This window comes from Hylobates moloch, unplaced genomic scaffold (assembly GCF_009828535.3).
Source record: "Hylobates moloch isolate HMO894 unplaced genomic scaffold, HMol_V3 SCAFFOLD_4, whole genome shotgun sequence".
NCBI lineage: Eukaryota > Metazoa > Chordata > Mammalia > Primates > Hylobatidae > Hylobates > Hylobates moloch.
In genome coordinates this window covers 113,030,825-113,051,416 of record NW_026652279.1, presented here as the reverse complement: position 1 = coordinate 113,051,416, position 20,592 = coordinate 113,030,825, and the positions used below count along the sequence as shown (strand labels likewise).

Below are 20,592 nucleotides of genomic sequence, written 5' to 3'. Positions count from 1 at the left end.
GTAACATTCTTTAAAGGTTATTAAAGTTTTAACTGCTCCTTTTTAACAGGTGTACGTGAGCAATAGTGCAAAATACAGTGAACTTGGTCATCCTTTTGGTTACTTGAAAGCCAGTACAGCACTGAACTGTGTCAACTTATTTGTGATGCCTTATAATTATCCAGTCCTTCTTCCCCTCTTAGGTAAGTCATTCTTGTCATTTTCTCCTTGGCTTAGCATATAAAAGTTCTCCTAAAGCACATTTCTTTGTAGTTTTTCTTGTCTTCTAGAAATCAATGAAAATATTTTGAATATCCTAAAATATTGAACATCTTTAAGAAAATATAACCTGTTTGTGTTTACAGTAAATTAAAAGATGATATTGAAACACTTTTTAGTCTGCAATTTGATAAAAGTATTACTTTTTTGGGGGGTGTGGACGGAGTCTCGCTCTGTCACCCAGGCAAGTGTGCAGTGGCATATTCTCAGCTCACTGCAACCTCCGTCTCCCAGGTTCAAGCGATTCTCCTGCCTCAGCCTCCCTCCCAAGTAGCTGGGACTACAGGCATACACCACCATGCCCAGCTAAGTTTTTTATTTTTAGTAGAGACAGAGTTTCACCATGTTGACCAGGCTGGTCTTGAACTCCTGATCTCAGGTGATCCGCCCGCCTTGGCCTCCCAAAGTGCCAGAATTACAGGCATGGGCCACTGTGCCCAGCCAAAGATGTTACATTTTAAATTTTTTAATTAAATATTCTAACTTTTCTACAAGTTAGATTTCTAACAGTTAGAATTGGTAATGTAGGCTTTCTGTTTGAAATGAGACATTCTGTAGAAGCATAGATCTGAGTGCATTATTTAAGAATTTATCTACACTTTAATTTTCATTTGGCAAATATTTTTTAAATAAAGGAATTTGTTCCAAAATAATTTGATAAAAGCCTGAAGTTAGTTTCTAGGTACATTCTAGCTATCATTTTTGAGGAGTGCTGTTGGAGAAAACTTACCTTCCATGAAATCACATTAAATTTAAAAGTTATAGTCAAAATATTAGTAGGTATATTTTATAGAAAACATTGTGCATGCTTTGTTTCTGTCTTCAAATCTGCTTTGTGTCTAGGTCTAAGGAGGGCATAGATATTCCTTGTGTATTTTCTGATTCTAACTTAATTCCTACATGTACTTTTAGACCATAATTGGCATCTTTTCATTTTATAGAAAATGACAAAACCATAAATCTTACTGACTTTCTTGTTAAAAAACATCTGATGTTACTCTCTCAAAAATAACAAAGCAGACTTTAAAAAGGAAACGTCTTTGACTTGACTTCTATGTGTGAAAATAATGAGTAGTGATAGTTTGTTCACATTATACGTTTCTAGATGACTTGTTTAAAGTGCATAAAGCAAAACCAACACTGAAGTGGAGACAGTCATTTGAAAGTTATTTGAAGACAATGCCTCCCTACTATCTCGGGGTAAGAATATTATTTAAAAGAACTTGTTGGCCGGGCGCAGTGGCTCACGCCTGTAATCCCAGCACTTTGGGAGGCCGAGGCGGGCGGATCATGAGGTCAGGAGATCAAGACCAGCCTGGCCAACATGGTGAAACCCCGTCTCTACTAAAAATACAAAAATTAGCTGGGCGTGGTGGCGGGCGCCTGTAATCCCAGCTACTCGGGAGGCTGAGGCAGGAGAATCGCTTGAAACTGGAAGGCAGAGGTTGCAGTGAGCCGAGATTGTGCCACTGCACTCCAGCCTGGGCAACAAGAGCGAAACACCGTCTCAAAAAAAAAAAAAAAAAACTTGTTAATTATATTATGCTTATGGTTTATTGTGGGTATTATAAACTTTTATAACTTTTATTTATTGCTTTTATAGATTAAATGACATGAAAATTGAGTATACAAATGACCACTATAGATGTAAAGGTAAAGAGAGGTTTCAGTGATTTGCAGAGTAGTGATGATGATCATGATCACGAGAACATTTATGTACTGCTTACATAGGCCAGGTACTGTCATAAGCCACATCATTAATTTATACAGTTACCCTATGAGGTAGAAATGATTATTGGTTCTATTACACAGATGAGGAAGCTAAGGCATTAAAAATTAAATAATTTGCACAAGGCTACATAGCTAATACGTGAGGGGATGAGGAGCCTGAAATTCAGTCTGGCTTAGATTTAGGCTTTTAACCTCGAGTGTTGTACTACCTTTTAAAATTACAGTTTTATGATTATAGTTGTCTCTCAGTATCTGTGAGGGATTGACTCCAGGATCACCTGTGGACACCAAAAGTCACAGATGCTCAAGTCCCTCATATAAAATGGCATAGTATTTGCATATAACCTACACACATTCTCTTGTATACTTTAAACCATTTCTAGGTTACTTAATATGTATATACTTATTACACTGTATTGTTTAAGGAATAATGTCAAGGAAAAAAGAGTCTGTATATGTTCAGTACAGATGCAACGATCCATTTTTTTTTTCCTAACGTTTTCAGTCTGTGGTTGGTTGACTTCACAGAATAGGGAATCCACAGATATGTAGGGCCGACTATATTTCTTTTTAAGTGTGCACAATAGTTTTCGTTGTATTATTTCCCAAATCTCTAGAAACACTTTGTAAGGTGGGTAAGTGTATATTCTTATAGAACCATATGCTTTAGAGGACTTGATTACTTCAAAATTAGTGTATCATAGTGGGTAAAACCAATAACATGCATTTTATTGAATACATGATTTAGTTTGTGAAAGATAACTTTTTAACAAAAGTACTTAAAATCACTTATGTATTCTGTTTTGATGCAGGAATATTACAGCATTTGGCTATAAATAATGTTTCTAAATCATCCCTAATACAATTAGGAGATTAATTTCTTGAGCTTTAAAAATCATGACATTTTATAGTTCTAACAGATAAGTTGTAATGAATGTCTAGCACACAGTGCCTGGCAAGTAGAAGGACAAAAAAGAACAAACACTTTGAATAGGAACTGTTACATATGTTGACTCATTTACGTTTCGTAGCAACCCTGAGGATTTAGCCTAGCCAGATAGGTGTTAAATATCAGGGCTGGGATTTGATTTCAGTTTGACACCAGTGCTTATACACTTTCTAATATGTCAATGATTATCATCCTTTTTCTGGCTCTGTCCCATTCACAAATGCTAGACACTCTTGCTAGTGATATTTTTCATCGTATAAATTACTTCTCAGTCTCTCCTTACAATTGAAAGGTTTTTTAACTTTCAACTACCACATCCATAATAAATATTAGATTGTTTTTTCCTCCTGCTTATGTTTCCTTCAGAGCTTTTTTTTTCAGCTCAGCATATGATAATAATAGTAATGATTAATAATTTGTACCCAATGGTTTTATAAAGTGCTTTATGTGTATTAACTCATTTAATCCCATGACAACCCTGTGAGAGTAGGTATTGTTATTATCCCCATTTTAAAAATGAGAAACTAAGCCACAGAGAGCCAGAGGGCTTATTTATAATCTGATCTAGAATCATATAACTAGTGAGTGGTTGAGCAACTAATTACTCAAAGTAGAAATCTTGCATTTTCCTTGAGTGTTTTTCACTTTCTACCCACGTTTTGTCAGAGCTACCTCTAGAACGTGTCTTCTGTCCATTTCTTCCAAACCTAGTATCTCCCAGTGGTACCAAGGAAGTCCAGTATCTTATCCTTCTTGTCTTGGGGAGTTATTATGGCCTCTAATCCTTTTTAACTACTTCAAACGGCCTTTCATCCCACTGACAAACATTTTACTGAAACATAAATATGATTGCGTTACTTCCTTATTGAGGAAAAGAAGGGGAAATAATTTTTTGGAGAAAATTTTAAGACAGACTATACATGGAACCATGTTTGTAATAAGCTTAATATTGAATGATGTTTTCTTTTTTTCCTATAGCCCTTGAAGAAAGCTGTTAGGATGATGGGAGCACCTAACCTAATAGCAGACAGTATGGAATATGGACTTAGTTACAGTGTCATTTCATACCTCAAAAAACTGAGTCAACAGGTAATATCAAGAAATAGAGTGAGCCATTAAGTATTTTGAATGGTTTTGGCTAAGATAGTTAAACAGGTTAAAAGCTAGTTCTTGATGGTTCTAATGGAATTCCGTTATATTAATATATTACATTTTAGAGCCATATATTACATAATTCTGTCTCACATCCATGGTGTGCTATGTTTTGAAACGTTAATTTGAAAATTGTATAATAATTCCTTATTTATGAAAATGGCTTCATGAGTGTGGTCCTAGACTTCTTATATGTGAACATTATTTATCTTTTGAGAAATTTAGATTAGAAAGTCATTTTTCCTTAAGAAAAAAAAAACTTCTTTATGTTTTGAAACCTGCAGATTTTTCTTTCAGAACGGGAGTTTCTTTGAAATGTTTGTAGAAAACACTGAATTTTGTCATTCTGGCCATAAATCACATTAATAAATAATATAGTAGTCAAGCAGTATATAGTTTAACTGACTGTGAAATCATTAATGTCCTGTGAAATACATTATTTTTCCAGTACTTCTGACATCGCTACCTTAACTACAAATCAAAAGGCAGTTTGGGAGGAGTCAAAACATTGCTTCTTGCTTTCCAGGGAAGAACTACATAATTATTTGCCATATTGATGTGCTAGTAAAAATGTCTTATGTAATGATGATTTAAAAAAAAAATTTTCTATCACCCCCGAATTGGGAATACACATTTTCGTTTAGTGTGCATTTACATTTCATGGTTTAAGTATAGTGGGTATTAACAAATAAAATAATAAATTGAAATTGTGTTTGTCCTGCTCCAAAAGTTTAGAGTTGTAATGATTTAAAATCATAAGACATTGTTGTTTAAACTATGTTTAATTTACCCAATACTTGACATAAACTATGCTACTTGAGTTTTTAACTTCTTATATACTTAAAATATATATATTTAATTTATAGATGATCATAACCATTAGTATCTGATTTATTAATTTAGATTTTATCAAGATAATTCTTACTTATTTTTACTTTAGGCCAAAATAGAATCTGATCGGGTCATTGGATCTGTAGGCAAAAAAGTAGTACAGGAAACTGGAATAAAAGTCCGGAGCCGATCACATGGTTTATCAATGGCATATAGGAAAGATTTTCAACAACTCCTCCAGGGAATTTCAGAGGATGTCCCTCACAGACTGCTAGACCTTAATATGAAGGAATACACTGGGTTCCAAGTTGCTTTGCTGAATAAGGTAATAATCATGAATTTAGTACTACTCTAGTTATGTTCTGTTATGTTACTGGATAAATCACATTTTCTGTTAACTCTGACATTCAGTTTATCCAGACTTGAAAGAGTACTTCTGTACCCTTGTAGACTAATTATCATTATACTGTCAATGCTAGAATTAAAACAGTGTACATGGTGTGTGAATGAATGGATAGACTGATGAAGAGTAAACTAACTTGTTTATTTTATAGATGAGAAAACAGAGGTTTAGAAATTGCTTTAAGTTGCAATAGTGGATAGTAGAATTCACTATAGTTTTGTACTTAAACTGATGACCCTATTAGGCCCACAGCATGATCCAAAAATGCTTTGTGAGTACTCATGGTTACAGATATCTTTATCCCAGCAGCCTTTTTGTAGAAATAGGCAAGCTGATTCTAAAATTTATATGGAAATGTAAAGGTCCTAGAATAGCCAAAACAATTTTAGAAGAATAAAGTTGGAAGGCTTACATCATCTGATTTTAAAACTTATTGTAAAACTTACTACAGTGATCCATGCAGTGTGGTGGCCATCATAAGGATAAACATAGGAGATTAGTGGAACAGAATTGAGTCTAGATGTAGGCCCTCACACACAGTCAATTCTTAACAAAGATATTAAAATAAGTTAGTGGATAAGAAGACAGTCTTTTAAACAAATAGAACAATTGGATATCCATATGCAAAATAATGAATTGACCATTACCTCATATTATTTGAAGTGGTCATGATCTTAAATGTAAGAACAAAAACTATAAACTTCTAGAAGAAAACAGGAAAAAATCTTCATGATGTTGAGTTAGCAAAGATTTCTAAAAGCACATACCAAAAATGTTGATAAATTGAATTTCATTAAAATAAAAAAAACTTTGCTCTTTAAAAGAAACATTAAAAATGAAGAGGGAAGCTACAGCTTGGGAGAAAAGCACATATCAAATAAAGGACTTGTATCAAAATATATAAAGAATTCATATAACTCAATAATAGGACAAATGTGGGCAAAATACTTGAACAGACATTTCACCAAAGAAAATATACAAATACAAATAAGAACGTGAAGTAACGCTCAGCCTTATCAGCCATTAGGGAAGTGCAAATTAAAACCATAACGAGATACTACTTCATAACTGCTAGAATGAATAAAATTTAAAAGACAAAAAATACAGGTATTGATGAGAATGTGGAGCAACCCTCCTAACATTACTGATAGAAAATAGTTGATATTTTCTTAAGAAGTGTAGACATAAATTTGCTGTACAATCAGTCATTCTACTTGTAGGCTTAGCATGCCAATTCATAGCAGCATTTCTCATAATAGCCAAAAACTTGAAACAGTCCAAGTGCCCATCAACTGGTGAATAGATAAAGAAGATGTGGTGTGTCCATATAATAGACTACTACTCTGGAATAAAAAGGAACAAACTACTGATACATGAATAATGTCAATGAATCTCAAAAACATCATGCTAATTGAAAGAAGCCAAGTACAAAAGATTAGACATTGCAAAATTCCATTTATAAAATGGAGCATAGAAAGCACATCACGTGGTTGCCTGGGGATAGGAATAGTGATTGACTGCAAGTGGGTACAACGAACTTGGGGATAGTGGAAATGGATTATGATGATGGTTTCACAACTATAAATTTACTAACACTCATCGAACTACATACTTAAAATAGGTGATTTTATGGTATATAAATTACACATCAAAGCTGTTTTAAAAAAAAAATTGGAAATTGATTTTTACTTAAATGAGTTTACTTCTTTTATCCAGAATATATAATAAAATCTTTAGAGTTAGATGGTGAATTGAGATTGTTTGGTTGAGCTTATTACCAAATTTTCATCTTTTGGCCCTGAACCGGTACATTAAGATTATATTGTATGTCTTTATTTTATTTTTTTAAGCCAGCTAGTTTATATATCTTATTTCCAAACCTATGCTGCAGGCTAGAGATTTTAGGTGCTTGTAATTCTATGTTTGACAATAAATTTTGTCCTCAAATGTTGTTTAATAGGATTTGAAGCCACAGACATTTAGAAATGCTTATGACATACCAAGACGAAATCTTTTGGATCACTTAACAAGAATGAGATCTAATCTTTTGAAGAGCACTCGCAGATTTCTGAAAGGACAGGACGAAGGTTAGATCATAGTTTTAATACTGGTATTTTTAAATTTTTTTTCTTTATAGTCTGAAAAAGCATAGCATGGTGATATAAATTTCAAATTATTACAGTACTATAACATTCTTATTGTAAGTTCAAACAAATGAAGTAAAAGGTGAATCATCCCTGATTCTCTACCTTTCTTCCTACCATCACTGTTGCCCCAAATTCTCTTCCCTAGAGGTAACAACCTTTCTTAACAGTTTCGTTTCCTTTTATGGCTTTTCTCATGCATTCATGCGCGTGCACGCACACACAGACACCAACCACTTATCAAACTGTATACTTAAAATAAGTGATTTTTCTTATCTCAGTTATTTTCTTGAGATATACCAGTATTTGATGGTTTAACTCTGGATGGCCAGTTTCATGGCATGTTCTGATAATTCCTTCACCTTTATCCATGGCACCTACTATAAATCAAGGCAGATGAGACTTTAAACCTTTGCCACCTCTGATTTAAGCGTTCTAACAGAACGCTTATATAACAATAATTTTATATAAAAGAGTTAGCTATGTGACTTCTCTTTTTTACCATAATGTACTGCCATTTTCTACAAATTCTACTATAATTAAATTCTGTTTATTTGGAATAGCGTAGAAGAGAAGAGATACATCTTTCACGGTAAGATCACACATACTTTTTTTTTGAGTCAGAGCCTTGCTCTGTCGCCCAGGCTGGAGTGCAGTGGTGTGATCTCGGCTCACTGCAACCTCTGCGTCCTGGGTTCAAGCGATTCTCCTCCTTAACCTCCCTAGTAGCTGGGATTACAGGCACATGCCACCATGCCCTGCTAATTTTTGTATTTTTAGTAGAGATGGGGTTTTGCCATGTTGGCCAGACTGGTCTCATTCCTTACCTCAAGTGATCCGGATGCCTGCCTCAGCCTCCCAAAGTGCTGGGATTACAGCCATGAGCCACTGCGCCTGGCCACACATACTTTCTGTATGTGTGGAATTAATGGCAATATATGTATGTGTGAAATTAATGGTAATTTTTGTTTTGTTTAAATGATGAGATCAGTATTTTAAATTTTATTTTAAAATATTTTGTCGCAGTGGTTATAATTGCACCAAACGAATTTAGAATATGTTGGTAAAGAAGACTGTCTAGAATAACACTAGGTAGCATTCATATATAAGGAGACATTATTTGAGAACTAATTGGAGTATATATAGTCTTAGTGAGGTTAACTTTTTTTGCTGTTGTATTCTTTTTGAAAGATCAAGTGCACAGTGTTCCTATAGCACAAATGGGGAACTACCAGGAATACCTCAAGCAAGTACCTTCTCCACTAAGAGAACTTGATCCTGATCAGCCGCGAAGGTTGCATACATTTGGCAACCCCTTTAAGCTGGATAAGAAGGTAATTTTGAAATGTTCTATTATGTAATTTGCTTATGGTAGGCACTGTCCGTTTTATAGTTCTTAATTTAACTAAAGTAAGCTGAAGCTATTTTCCTGGTAGAGTATCTAATAAATGTCAACAGAATATAGTTACCTTCATTGGAATTGACACTGGTTGTGCCATTTAAACATTGTTTGTAAATTCAAGAAAATTGTATTCTTTTTTGCTAAAGGGTATGATGATAGATGAAGCAGATGAATTTGTGGCTGGACCTCAAAATAAACATAAACGACCTGGAGAACCAAATATGCAAGGGATCCCTAAAAGACGTCGGTGTATGTCTCCATTGCTAAGAGGCAGACAGCAGAATCCTGTTGTAAACAATCATATTGGGGGAAAAGGACCACCTGCACCTACAACTCAAGCACAGCCAGATCTTATTAAACCTCTTCCTCTTCATAAAAGTAAGAATTGTTTTTTTCTTAAACATTATTTGCTACCTTTTGGTTCCTTTTCAAGGAAGAGATTTTTGTTTTAGATTATAGAAGGAAATTGATTAGTAGTACAATGAGTGAATGAATGTATAGAGAAGATATTTGTTTAAATGAGCATGTAATCATTTTTGTATGTCTTTTTAATGAGCATTTGAACATTTCTTATATTTATGATGCTTTATTAGCTATCATGTTCTAACATATCATTTGCAAATCTTTCAAAATAATACTTTTGAAAGGAGCATTATCACTATCCACAGAAAGATGGTTTTCAATTTCAGTTGAAGTCAACTAATTATTAAATATGTATGCTATTTTGGATAATGCTGTGCTTTGAGGTATACCACTGAAGACAGAAGTGATCTCTGCCCTCATTTATAATCAGCAAGGAAGGTCAGTCATTGAACAGATATTAGAAGTATGTTGAATGTTATGGAAAAGATGTCAAGTATATTCTGGAAGCATTTGGCAAGAGGATTTAAGTCAGTGAAGTCAAGGCACTTTACTGAGGAAGTTAATGCTTAAGCCAAAAGCCGTGCCATTTGCTTATGCTAGAGCAATAGTATGTGCAGAGGCATAAAGAGAAAGACATTAAGGGAACTTAAAGACAGTATAGCAAGGGTGTTGGGAATGAGGTAAGGTGAGAACTGAAAGATGATAGAAGCCAGATTATGGAAGGTCTTGGAAGCGATTTTCAGCTTTATTCTAAGGACAGTGAGAATCCACTGAAAGGCTTTAAAATGATGGTGACCTAATCTGATTAGCATTTTATGAAGACCAGGTTGACTGTAATGTGTGTGGACTATTATCAGAGAGGAGCAAGAATGAATATAGGGAAACCCTAATGAATTAATGGACTTATCAATTATAGATAGTGGTCATACTTACAACATGTTAACTGAAGAGAAACAAAATATTATATGACTCCTGATGGAAGTATCCAATACTGCCTTTGAAGTTGTCTACCAAAAAAAAAAAAAAAAAACCAAAAACCAAAATTGAACATCAATGTAATCAAACCAATTTATAGGAAATACAGGGGACAGAGAAACATGTGGGATACAATTAGTAAAATCCAGATTGTAGAAAACTCTACAGGAGAAAGAATCTGTTGGGTTTTTTCCCAGAAAAAAAATTTTCCAGAAAAAAATATTTTTTCCAGAAAAATAAAAGGGGTACAGAAGGATTTTACAGATTCAAATGTAGTTTAAGAGATATGTAAGCCAGTTGCAATGTATAGGCCTTAACTGTACTCAGAATCAAACAAAATCAAACTTTTCCACAAACAGAAAACATGTTGGAGAGTATGGACACTGACTATATATTTGATGTTATTAAATAATTGTGCATGCACAGGAATCAGTTGGGAAACCCGGGGAACAGATGCTGCTGACCTGACAGTGGGGTTTCAAGAAGAATATGTATTTGAGAAATACCTGGACATACCACTAAAGGACTTGGTTACTGGTCGGATGTTGGGAACAGAGGAGGGGAGGAGTCAGACGTCTGTCTTAAGAGACACTGGGTGGGTGGAAGAAGAAATGATAAATGAATTTAGTTTAGAAGTGCATATTAGGTCATCAAGTGGAGATCCTAAGTTAGAAGATGAATATTGAGTTTGAGACTCAGGAGAAGAGGATTGGGCTAGAGGGGTAGTATGAGAGGCAGGTTACTGCCCATTGCACTGAATAAAATCTCACCAAGGCAAACAGAAGAAAAAACGCTCAGAACAGAACCTCGAAAGTGCCAAAGTTAAGAGAAGAAAGCAGAAAAGGAGATTGAGAAGGAAGAATTTTAGAGATAGGAGAAAATAGGGGAGAATTTAATGTCATGGAAGCTAAAGGGCAAGATAATTGAGTGGGTAGTTGTCCCAAATACTTAAAAAAAAAAACAGTTCAATCAAGAGAAATGGAAAGATTCTGTGGTCTTTGGCGATCTTAGCAAGAGGAATTTCTATGGAGTAAAGGGGCAGAGCCTAATAAGGGGTTATGAGAGGAGTGAGAGGTGAGAAAATGGAAACAATGAGTATGAGTATAAACAACCAGTTAAGTTTAGTTGTAAAAGGAAGATGGGAAAAGAGCATGGTACCTGGAAGAGTTCACAGGGTTTTGAAAATGGTGATTTTTCTTTGTTTTTAATATCAAAGACGCTTGAGCATGTTTCAGTGCTGGTGATGGAACCAGTAAAGAGGGAGAGGTTGAAAATGAAAATGAGAAAAGCCATACTCAGCACAAAATTACTGAGAACACAAGAGGGAATGGTCTAGAGCACAGATGAAAGAATGCTCCCTCCATTGACACAGAATGTGGGGGGAAGTGGGGCGAGGGTGTGTGCAATTTAGTTAGAGGGAGGTAAAGGAAGTCCCTTAATCATGGCTTTGCTTTTCTTTCGAGCTCTGTGAGATAGAAGGTGAAGTATATTGCTGAGATGGAAGGGGATATTGGGAAAGTCAGAGGTTTGAAGAGAGTGAGGGAGTTTAACAATCTCTGTGGGAGAGAGAGAGAGAAAAGATTGTGATAAGGTTGCTAGACAGTGCCTAGGATCCAAGTAGAGATAGTGATTGTGACCACTCTATAGAGCTGGGCCCTGTTTCTCCAGCAGCGCTCATGATTCCAAATGCAAGTCTGGGGCAAGCAGATAGAGCGAGTCAAGAGATAGGATTTTGCTTGGCAGATGTTATGGGAAGACAGTAGAACAAAAGAAATTAAGACATTAGTAAAAGTGACATATCACTTTTACTTACAGGGATATAAGCCTGATACAGAATTGGCTACTTAGAAGGGATATGGTTAATAGGAAGAAAGTAGAGGAATTGCTAGAGTCAAAGTCTGGCTGAGTTAAGGAGCAGTAGCGGGAGTACTGTGAAGATGATACTCCTCCATCTCTGAATTTGTCTGGATGTGAAAGGCGAAGGTATAAGTTTAAGTTCTTTAGAGAGAAGCTGGGGAATGGGGAGGCCAGGTTCTTAACAGGTGATCTGCTTAAACATTGAAGTCACCACAGCACTTCTCAGACTTGAATATGCATGTGAATCACCTGGGAGGTCTAGTTAAACTGCAGATTCTCATTTATTCAGTCTGAGGCAGATGAGCATTTCTAGCAAGCTCTCTGTTCGTCCACACACCAGACTTCGAGTAGTAGTAAGAACCAAGAATGAAGTCAGAAGGGCTTGTGGAATGTGCATGGCAGATGCGCTTGATAGCAATAACTGAAGCATACCTTGAGAATGACCCTGCTTGCAGACAACACCTGCATGCAGTTGGGAGTTCTGAGCTAGGGAATAGGGTGGCTAACCGAAAGATCCATTCCCTATCTATAAGGAACATCTGTGCCGCTAGCCCATTGTGAAGTGAATGCAGGCCAGACGGGATTGAGGCCCTTTGTTTTGGGTTAAATGAAGGTTGCCAGGTGGAGGTTGTTAGGGGGAAGCGTGCTAAGTGAAAATACGCTATAAACTGCATACTTTTTGCAAGCAGTTGCCATTTTTCTGCCCAGCCTGCTGCCACTGGGCCATGCAGTTATCCTGTCCAGCCCACCACCATTGGACTGTATGTAAAAGGTGGTTCTTCTGCCTAGCTTGCCACCACTGGGCTCGCTCCCCTTTATGTAAGCCCCCAACAAAACGCCTTGTCTTGTTTGCTGGCTCTGGGTCTCTTCTTTGGCTTCTTGAGCTTGGTGTCATCCCCACTGGAGTTGATAGGGGCTCAGCACAACAGAAGGAAGGCTATGAACTGGGTGCCAGAGACAACACTATCTTACAGGCTTGTACCCTGGAGATTGGCCTAAGACAGTGATAAGGAGAGACAGTGTGAGTGGCATGGTGGAGCCTCACAAGAGTGCAAGGGGGTAATTTTGCAATAGCACTAGGAAGTGAAGGAATCAGTGACTCCATGTCCTTTTATGCCTATGGAGAGTGTGCAAGAGAAAGCAGTTTCTACTTTTGGTCTGGAAAGGAGAGCAGTCTCTGTACAGGAGAGCTGGGTTTCAGTTAAAGCATAAGTTGTTGTAGAGAATATTCAGTAAAGAGGAGTTTGCAAATCATGGAATCAAATTTAGGAGAGAGTCAGGAATTTGGGGGATTTGTGGAAATGAGTGTATAGGGGATTATGAGTAAACTGAGTTTGTAGCTTGGACAGGAAATGAGGACAGCAGAGATGAATTCAGATGGTATCCTGGAGGTTGGTGAGCAATCAGAGAACTTAAAATTCAGCTGCTTTCTGTGGGGCAAGTCTAATAATCTGGTGTAAGAGGAAGGCTTGCGAGCTTTCAGTTTTAGTAGTCTAATGAGCTGAAGGTGGGCACCAGGTTGCTCTGTACTGGTAAATAAATGATGACTAGATTCTCTAGTTAGAAGGGTATACTGTAAAACATTACCTGTTTGGTGGCCTGTTCCCTGCAGAATTTGGAACAGTTAAAGGCAGAAGTATAAGTGGAAAGTAAAAACTACCCAGTGTTTACTTTTGCCTCTAAATGATACCAGATGTATAAGGCATATGTGTGAGTTAGGGCTCTCTAAGGTAGAGATAGATGACCATGATAATTTTGATCATAGCTATTTCATTGAAGTATCAAGAACCTACCTGTTTCAATAAAATTGCCATAGAATAAACCAGAAAACTAAAAACTACTTGAAATTGGCTTTATTTTTTCCTCTAAGGGTAAAAATTGTAAATATTTTGTAAATACTGCGTATGTGTCACATTGAAATCTGCTGTATCTTTGGCAATGCTTAAGAACTATATCACATTATTTGTTAACTTGCATTAGTCAAGGAAGACAGTTGTGACTTGCTGTAGTAATGTTCTTTTGTAGCTTTATTTACTGTATGCTTTGAGACTGGATCCCATAATTTTTTCCCCATATCTTTGTTTTTAGTTTCAGAAACCAGTAATGATTCGATAATACATGATGTGGTTGAAAATCATGTTGCAGACCAACTTTCATCAGACATTACACCAAATGCTATGGATACTGAGTTTTCAACATCTTCTCCAGCCAGTTTACTGGAACGGCCAACCAATCATACGGAGGCTCTTGGTCATGACCATTTAGGAACCAATGACCTCACTGTTGGTGGATTTTTAGAAAATCATGAGGAGCCAAGGGATAAAGAACAATGTGCTGAAGAGAACATACCAGCATCTTCACTCAACAAAGGAAAGAAATTGATGCATTGCAGAAGCCATGAAGAGGTCAATACTGAACTAAAAGCACAAATAATGAAAGAAATCCGAAAGCCAGGAAGAAGTATGTATAATAAGAGACGAACCTCAAATCTGATTTCTGTATGTGCTCAAAAAGCAAAAAAAAAAAAGTCAAGTAACTGTAGTAAAAGAATAGATATGATTCTAGATCTGTCTTGAACAGTATCTCAGTTAAGATCCTTTATTCATCTGACCAACACTGAATATCTTCTATTTCCAAGGTACTAGGTATGGTAGGCAGCAGGGACTGAGAGCAGAGCAACACTGTACAGATAAATTGACAGGAACCCGTAGTCTTGAATATTCTTCTGACCAACGATGGAATTTTAATATAGCAGCTAGCTCACAAAAGATATAGTGAAAATTAAATGACTTCATGTCTGTAAAGTTCTTGTCATAGTGCCTAGCACTATGTTTAGTAGTTAAACTATGATATTATAGGATATGTTTAGGCCGAAAAACTCAAGTTATGAAAGCTATCTGGTATGTGAACACAAAAGAACTTTGTGGGAAAAAGTTCAGCATTATTGGCATTCATTTAGAGGATGTTAACAGATCACTTGCCCTGGGGTAGTACAATGACCTGGGTGGTCCAGAAATGGGTGCAAATCAGTCCTTGGAGTTTAGACGTTTATAGCCCTTGCAGAGTTTCATATGAAAACTTAAAACTGAAATAACACTCTTAACCTGTTTGGTTTTTACCCCCACTTCCCAGTTACCCCCATGTTAGCTGTTAGAATTTTAAACTGTAAGGATGGAGTTTTGTAAAGGCCACTTGTTCTTATTTTTTAGTGATACTACCATAAAGCTATTTACTCATCCTTTTAAGCTTTGATACCTTAATAGGAACTTTTACTTACAAAGCAGGGTTTGATTAGTTGTTTTATCTTTGTTGCTGTGTATGTACTTTTACATATATGTTAAAATATAAAATCTCTAATGGGTGGTGAAATTTTTATGTAGAATGCTTTTATCTCAGTATATCAATATAATAAACTGCAAAAGAACAATATTGAATAAGAAGACAAATGAAAGGCACTTAATTTTTCTTTTTGCTTCTTTTGCTTTAAGAATATGAAAGAATCTTCACTTTACTGAAGCATGTGCAAGGCAGTTTACAAACAAGACTAATATTTTTACAAAATGTCATTAAAGAAGCATCAAGGTAAATAAACTATTGCATATAATGAAATGGTGATGAAATGAATCCACAGTTTATATAGGCGGTATTTTAACAGTATCCGTTTTGCACTTGTATTGTTTATAAATGTATATGGCATACCAACATATAAATAAATTCTTATTCTTTTTTAGTTTATTGAAAGAAATTCACTTAGAAAACAGCCACACATACATTCTTCAGGAATTATGGACCTTTTCTCCCTACAAATTACTGGATACTTGGAGAATTCTTGTTTATTCTTCTCTGTAGCTTTTTGATATCTTTACATTAATATTTTATAACCTTTAATTTTTCTCATTTATGCATTAATATTGGTGACTAAAAATAACGTACTTGAGTGTCATTTATTTTTACATGGGAAAACGTAATTAAGGAGACAAGAATTGGACAAATGGGCCTTATTCTGATTGTTTCAGTAGCCCAGGATCATTAGTACATTGGCCCTCTGTATCCCTGGGTTCCACATTCGTTGGATTCAAGCAACCACAGATTGAAAGTATTTGGAGGCGGGGAAATGGATGGTTGTATCTGTATTGAATATGTACAGGCTTTTATTTTCTTGTCATTTTCTAAACAATTCAGTCTAATTCATATAGTATTTACACTGTGTTAGTATTATAAATAATGTAGAGATTATTTAGAGCATATGGGAGAATGTACATAGGTTACATGCAAATATTGGGCCATTTTATACAAGGGACTTGAGCATTCATGGATTTTGGTGTTTATAGGGAGGCCTAGAATCAATCCCCCATGGATACCGAGGGATCACTGTATAAAGAAGGTGGATAAAGGTTATAAATGGTAATTAAGAAGTGCAGTTAACTGGAAAACATAGTTGTATGAGTTTAAAAACATTTTTTATTTTCCCTTCAAGATTTTGGGGATTTTAGTATTATAAGAAAACTTGGGGCTTATCACATCCCACCTTCTAAATGTAAACACACTTACACTTTGTCCCCCTGTCTCTTCTATGCTACACATGAAGATTTTAGATAAAGTTGGTTTTTTGTTTCTGGTTTTCTTTTCTTTTTGTACTTTTGGAGTGGCTAGAGCATAGGCCAGTTTGCAGGATCAAGATAAGGCTATAACTTTTCATGTAATTTTGAGTATTTAACCTATTATGCTCTTCGTGGTAACATTCTGTCAGCTAAAACCTCATTAGGAATTTATATCCCCGGTATCTGTACTTCACTTCTGCCACCTTTTAGAGAGTTGTGTAGTATTATGGTGGCTATTTATATTAGCTTCTAAGTAGCAAGGAAGTAGGAATAAAATGTCCAGTGTCTTGGGATATTCTTAAAACCATCAGCAATTATGTAGACAGATGCAATTTTAGTCCGTCCATATTTGTTACTGAAAATCTTTTAAAGTTGTTACTTGAACTTTAACTGCTTGCTATACTCTGTATTATAGATGTCTATCCTTGATTTGCTAGCTCTCAAATTGTAATAGAATACCATGGTTTTTAAATGCTGCTGCCCAATTTTCATTTCTTCTTCCATTTTGTGGGAGATTATATTCATACTTTGTTCACATTCCTTTCAACATTCAGCTTACAAAGAGCATGAGAAGAAGCTATTGAAGTATTTGCTTTGGGAGCCCAAATTTCACTAGAGTGTTTGCAGCCCTTGAATACATTTTGAATATATTAGTTTTTTGGTTTTTTGTTTTTTCCTTTTTCTTTTCGGTTGTGGAAGGAACAACCTCTTTCCCATTGTTTAGCCCTCGAGTGTTTTAGGGACAAACTATAATACTGTACTGGGATAATAATTTGCTAATCTTTCAACATATTTTATATTGTCATAGTATTGATTTTTCTATTTTCATTTTACTTTGAAAAATCTTCCCAAAGCAATTTTCTCTCCTTTTTAAAAAAAATTATACTGATATATACTATTCATTAAAAAGTAATTGAGAGTACTATTTATTTTTTCATACAGGTTTAAAAAACGAATGCTAATAGAACAACTGGAGAACTTCTTGGATGAAATTCATCGAAGAGCCAATCAGATCAACCATATTAATAGCAATTAAAAGAAAATAGAATGTGGCCACTTATTTCACTATCTTCTTCAAATACAAAGTAAATACAAGACTGTTGTGATCTTGCATTCATTTTCTGACATGCATTGTTGGCTATTTGAAATACTAAAAGCAAATCTACAGATCCTTTTTCCATCATTTTACAGTGACCTTTTCTTCATTTTGGTTTATTTTTGTAATGTGAAAAGTATCACTCTAAAAAACATTTTTATTTAACAAACTAAAAATATTCCTCCAAATCTCTTGCTTGTCATTGACTCTTGCGTGTCAATTTCCCTCAGGTTCTATTTTCTTAAACCAACCTTTAAAATTGTCACCTCTGTTAAGGTTGAACTTTGCCAAAAAAGAAAAAAAAGAAGTTACTTTGTAATTTTTGGGGAAAAAAGCACATACATTAAAACTAGGTAATGTTTTGTATATACAGTTATTTTGGATATATTATTGTAAGTTGTACAAATGTATTTTGAAGAATATTTAAGAAAAGCACTTTTGTTATTCCATCAATAAATGCTCTATTTTACTCTTGTGTGGTTTAGGAAATAATCACATTTAAAGTAATCATTTAAAAACATCCTAAGATAATGGAATTTTAAAGGCCTTGCTTTTTAGCATTGGAAAAATACACCACTTGAAGTTCATGTTTGTTAAGCCTAACTGTAATTACATGTTACATAATCTGCATTGCCTTTTTACTATATGTTTGTAGTTTTTGTTGGCCATGCCAACATACTCCCATTTCTGCCTAGATGATGGGAATGACTTTGTCTGGGGCAGATAGACAGATACTTTAAAAGCTATTTAAAAAGCAGACAATTTTGGATATTATTGGTTTCCTTACTTCAACACCTTTTCCTTTCTCACTAGGATTGTGGATGGCACAAAGCTGAAGCTGTTAGGGAGTGGTAGGTTTGGAGTACACTACATACTCTGAAATATCTAGCCTTTAGCAGCTTCATGCCATGCTTGCAAAAGCCCACAACAAATTGGAGACCTCTTTGTTCTGCTCTGCTGTTCTCACACTTAAACTCTGTTTTATTTATAAGCTAAATAGAAAGGAAACACCTTTAAGATGACTGCTCATTTTGCATCCCCCCTGAGTTTCACAGGATAAGGAAAACCACACTATTCATTCTCCACCCTCAATTCAACATGGCCTAGAATAGCCTTACTGAGGAAGAAATCTGATGGCCTGACTCACTCACCATTCATAGATCACTGCTGTGCCTTTTAGTGGTTTGGGGGGTGACCAGTAAAAAAGAAGGTCAAAATAGATTTGGATTAAGAGTAGGCAAAATAAACTCATAAAATTTAAAAATTGAAGTATTTTTAGGTTTATAATATTGAAAATCACATACCCTTAGCTTTTTACACTTTATCAGAACATTTTTTTAAATTTCAAGGGTATAGCAAAATGAAATTATAACTTTATGAAGAAAAGCATTGATGAAAGTGGAGAACATGCATTTAGTTTAGGGGATTTGAAACTCTCCCAATACTGAAGACAAACCCTGTCAAGAAAAAGAAGAATTTAATATTATATAGTATTTTCATATGCAGTTCTTTAAGCTTTGTGTAATTCTATACAAATACTTTTAAGTAATGCAAGATAACATTTAATAGATGGAATTGTTAAGGTAACTGCCTGTAGTCACATTGCTAAATTCAATGAGAATTACACAAAATCCAGAATATATTGTCTGTTCCTAAATTATATATATTTAGATTCTGGAATTAGTAGGAGAGATTAAAAGTCATTCAGATAAAAATTCATACTTAACAAGAGTATCTAGGAAAGAGATTCAGCCTATCCCAATATTTAGCAGCTTTCCTTATCAGAAAGTTTTATTTTCTATTTCGCAGATTGCTCATGACCTTTAATACATTTTTCTGAATGAATCCTGGAGGGAGGTGAGAAGTAGCAGTTTTGTTCATCTCTTCTTTTTGCCGTTTATCTCTCTGCCACTGTTCTCACCTCATCCTAAAACCTGGTCAGGAGGGTTTGAAACCTATCAGAACTAAAGGTTAATATCTCATCTCCCTCAGGCTTTTTTCATTTAAAAAAAAAAACTATGAGTATATTTAGTTAAATTAGTGAGAATACTTATTGTAGAATTATTGTCAAAAGGGAAGGGGAATACATCTAGGGGGAACATCATGTCTTTTTAGGCCCTTTATGTCACTGAATGACTTAAGGCTCGACAAATGATAGTCTTGGAAAGTTTAATCTTGAGGTTTTCAAATCTTTTTTTTTTTTTAATGTCTCCCATGTTTCCCATTTGCTGATTGATTCATTAGTTGCTCTTGGTAAGATTTGTCAGTTGGAAATAATGAAGGCTGAGACTCATTTCTAAACTCTTCCATAACCATCACCAGAAGAGCAACCACTGTATTGTGTGATGTAGGCTAATGCCTCCCAGATAGAGGTAAATAAAGTCACAAGGACTATTAGAATTCCAGTGGATTGTGGAACTGGGTTTGGATTATCCTTACATTTTCATTCTGATTACTGAGGCAGTTCTGAAAACTCCACCATTGAAATAGTGGTGTGTCTTTTCCTTGTTTAAGGATTTTACATCATTTTTATGCACTTGAATTCCAAAATCAGAATCTCTCTTTTACCTATCAACCTTTATTGGCTATTGGCTTTTGGCAGTGACCTTTCTGTTCAAATGTAGTCCTGTCTCTTTGTTTCTTTAGGGAGTAGAACCTGTCCTTTTTCTCATCTTTCATTTTTTTGACGTGTCCTTTCTAAGAGAAGGCTCTCTGCCGCCTGTTCTGCGTGATAAGTGATAGTTTCATCTAATCATTATGGGGTTGGGATGATCATGGTGAAATACTAGGAAGACATATTCTGTTGACGGACTTTTTCTCCCCAAATAAT

At 35.2% G+C, this 20,592-nt stretch overlaps 1 protein-coding gene across 5 annotated transcripts in view; it reads left to right on the top strand.

The window, feature by feature from the left end:
- The window catches only part of INTS6 (integrator complex subunit 6), a 104,068-nt gene that overhangs the window by 69,835 nt on the left and 13,641 nt on the right, over positions 1–20,592 (top strand). For 3 of the 5 annotated variants that reach the window (XM_058437917.1, XM_032150927.2, XM_032150930.2), the window contains 10 exons: positions 50–182; positions 1,364–1,458; positions 3,917–4,027; positions 5,031–5,246; positions 7,285–7,411; positions 8,660–8,802; positions 9,017–9,248; positions 14,154–14,525; positions 15,554–15,647; positions 17,609–18,231. In XM_058437917.1, the coding sequence (XP_058293900.1) occupies positions 50–182; positions 1,364–1,458; positions 3,917–4,027; positions 5,031–5,246; positions 7,285–7,411; positions 8,660–8,802; positions 9,017–9,248; positions 14,154–14,525; positions 15,554–15,647; positions 17,609–17,702 (1,617 nt within the window). In that variant the 3' untranslated portion in view covers positions 17,703–18,231. Of the gene's footprint in view, positions 1–49; positions 183–1,363; positions 1,459–3,916; positions 4,028–5,030; positions 5,247–7,284; positions 7,412–8,659; positions 8,803–9,016; positions 9,249–14,153; positions 14,526–15,553; positions 15,648–17,608; positions 18,232–20,592 lie in introns of those variants that run through there. The other 2 variants (XR_004247759.2, XM_032150928.3) reach the window with 1 other exon arrangement.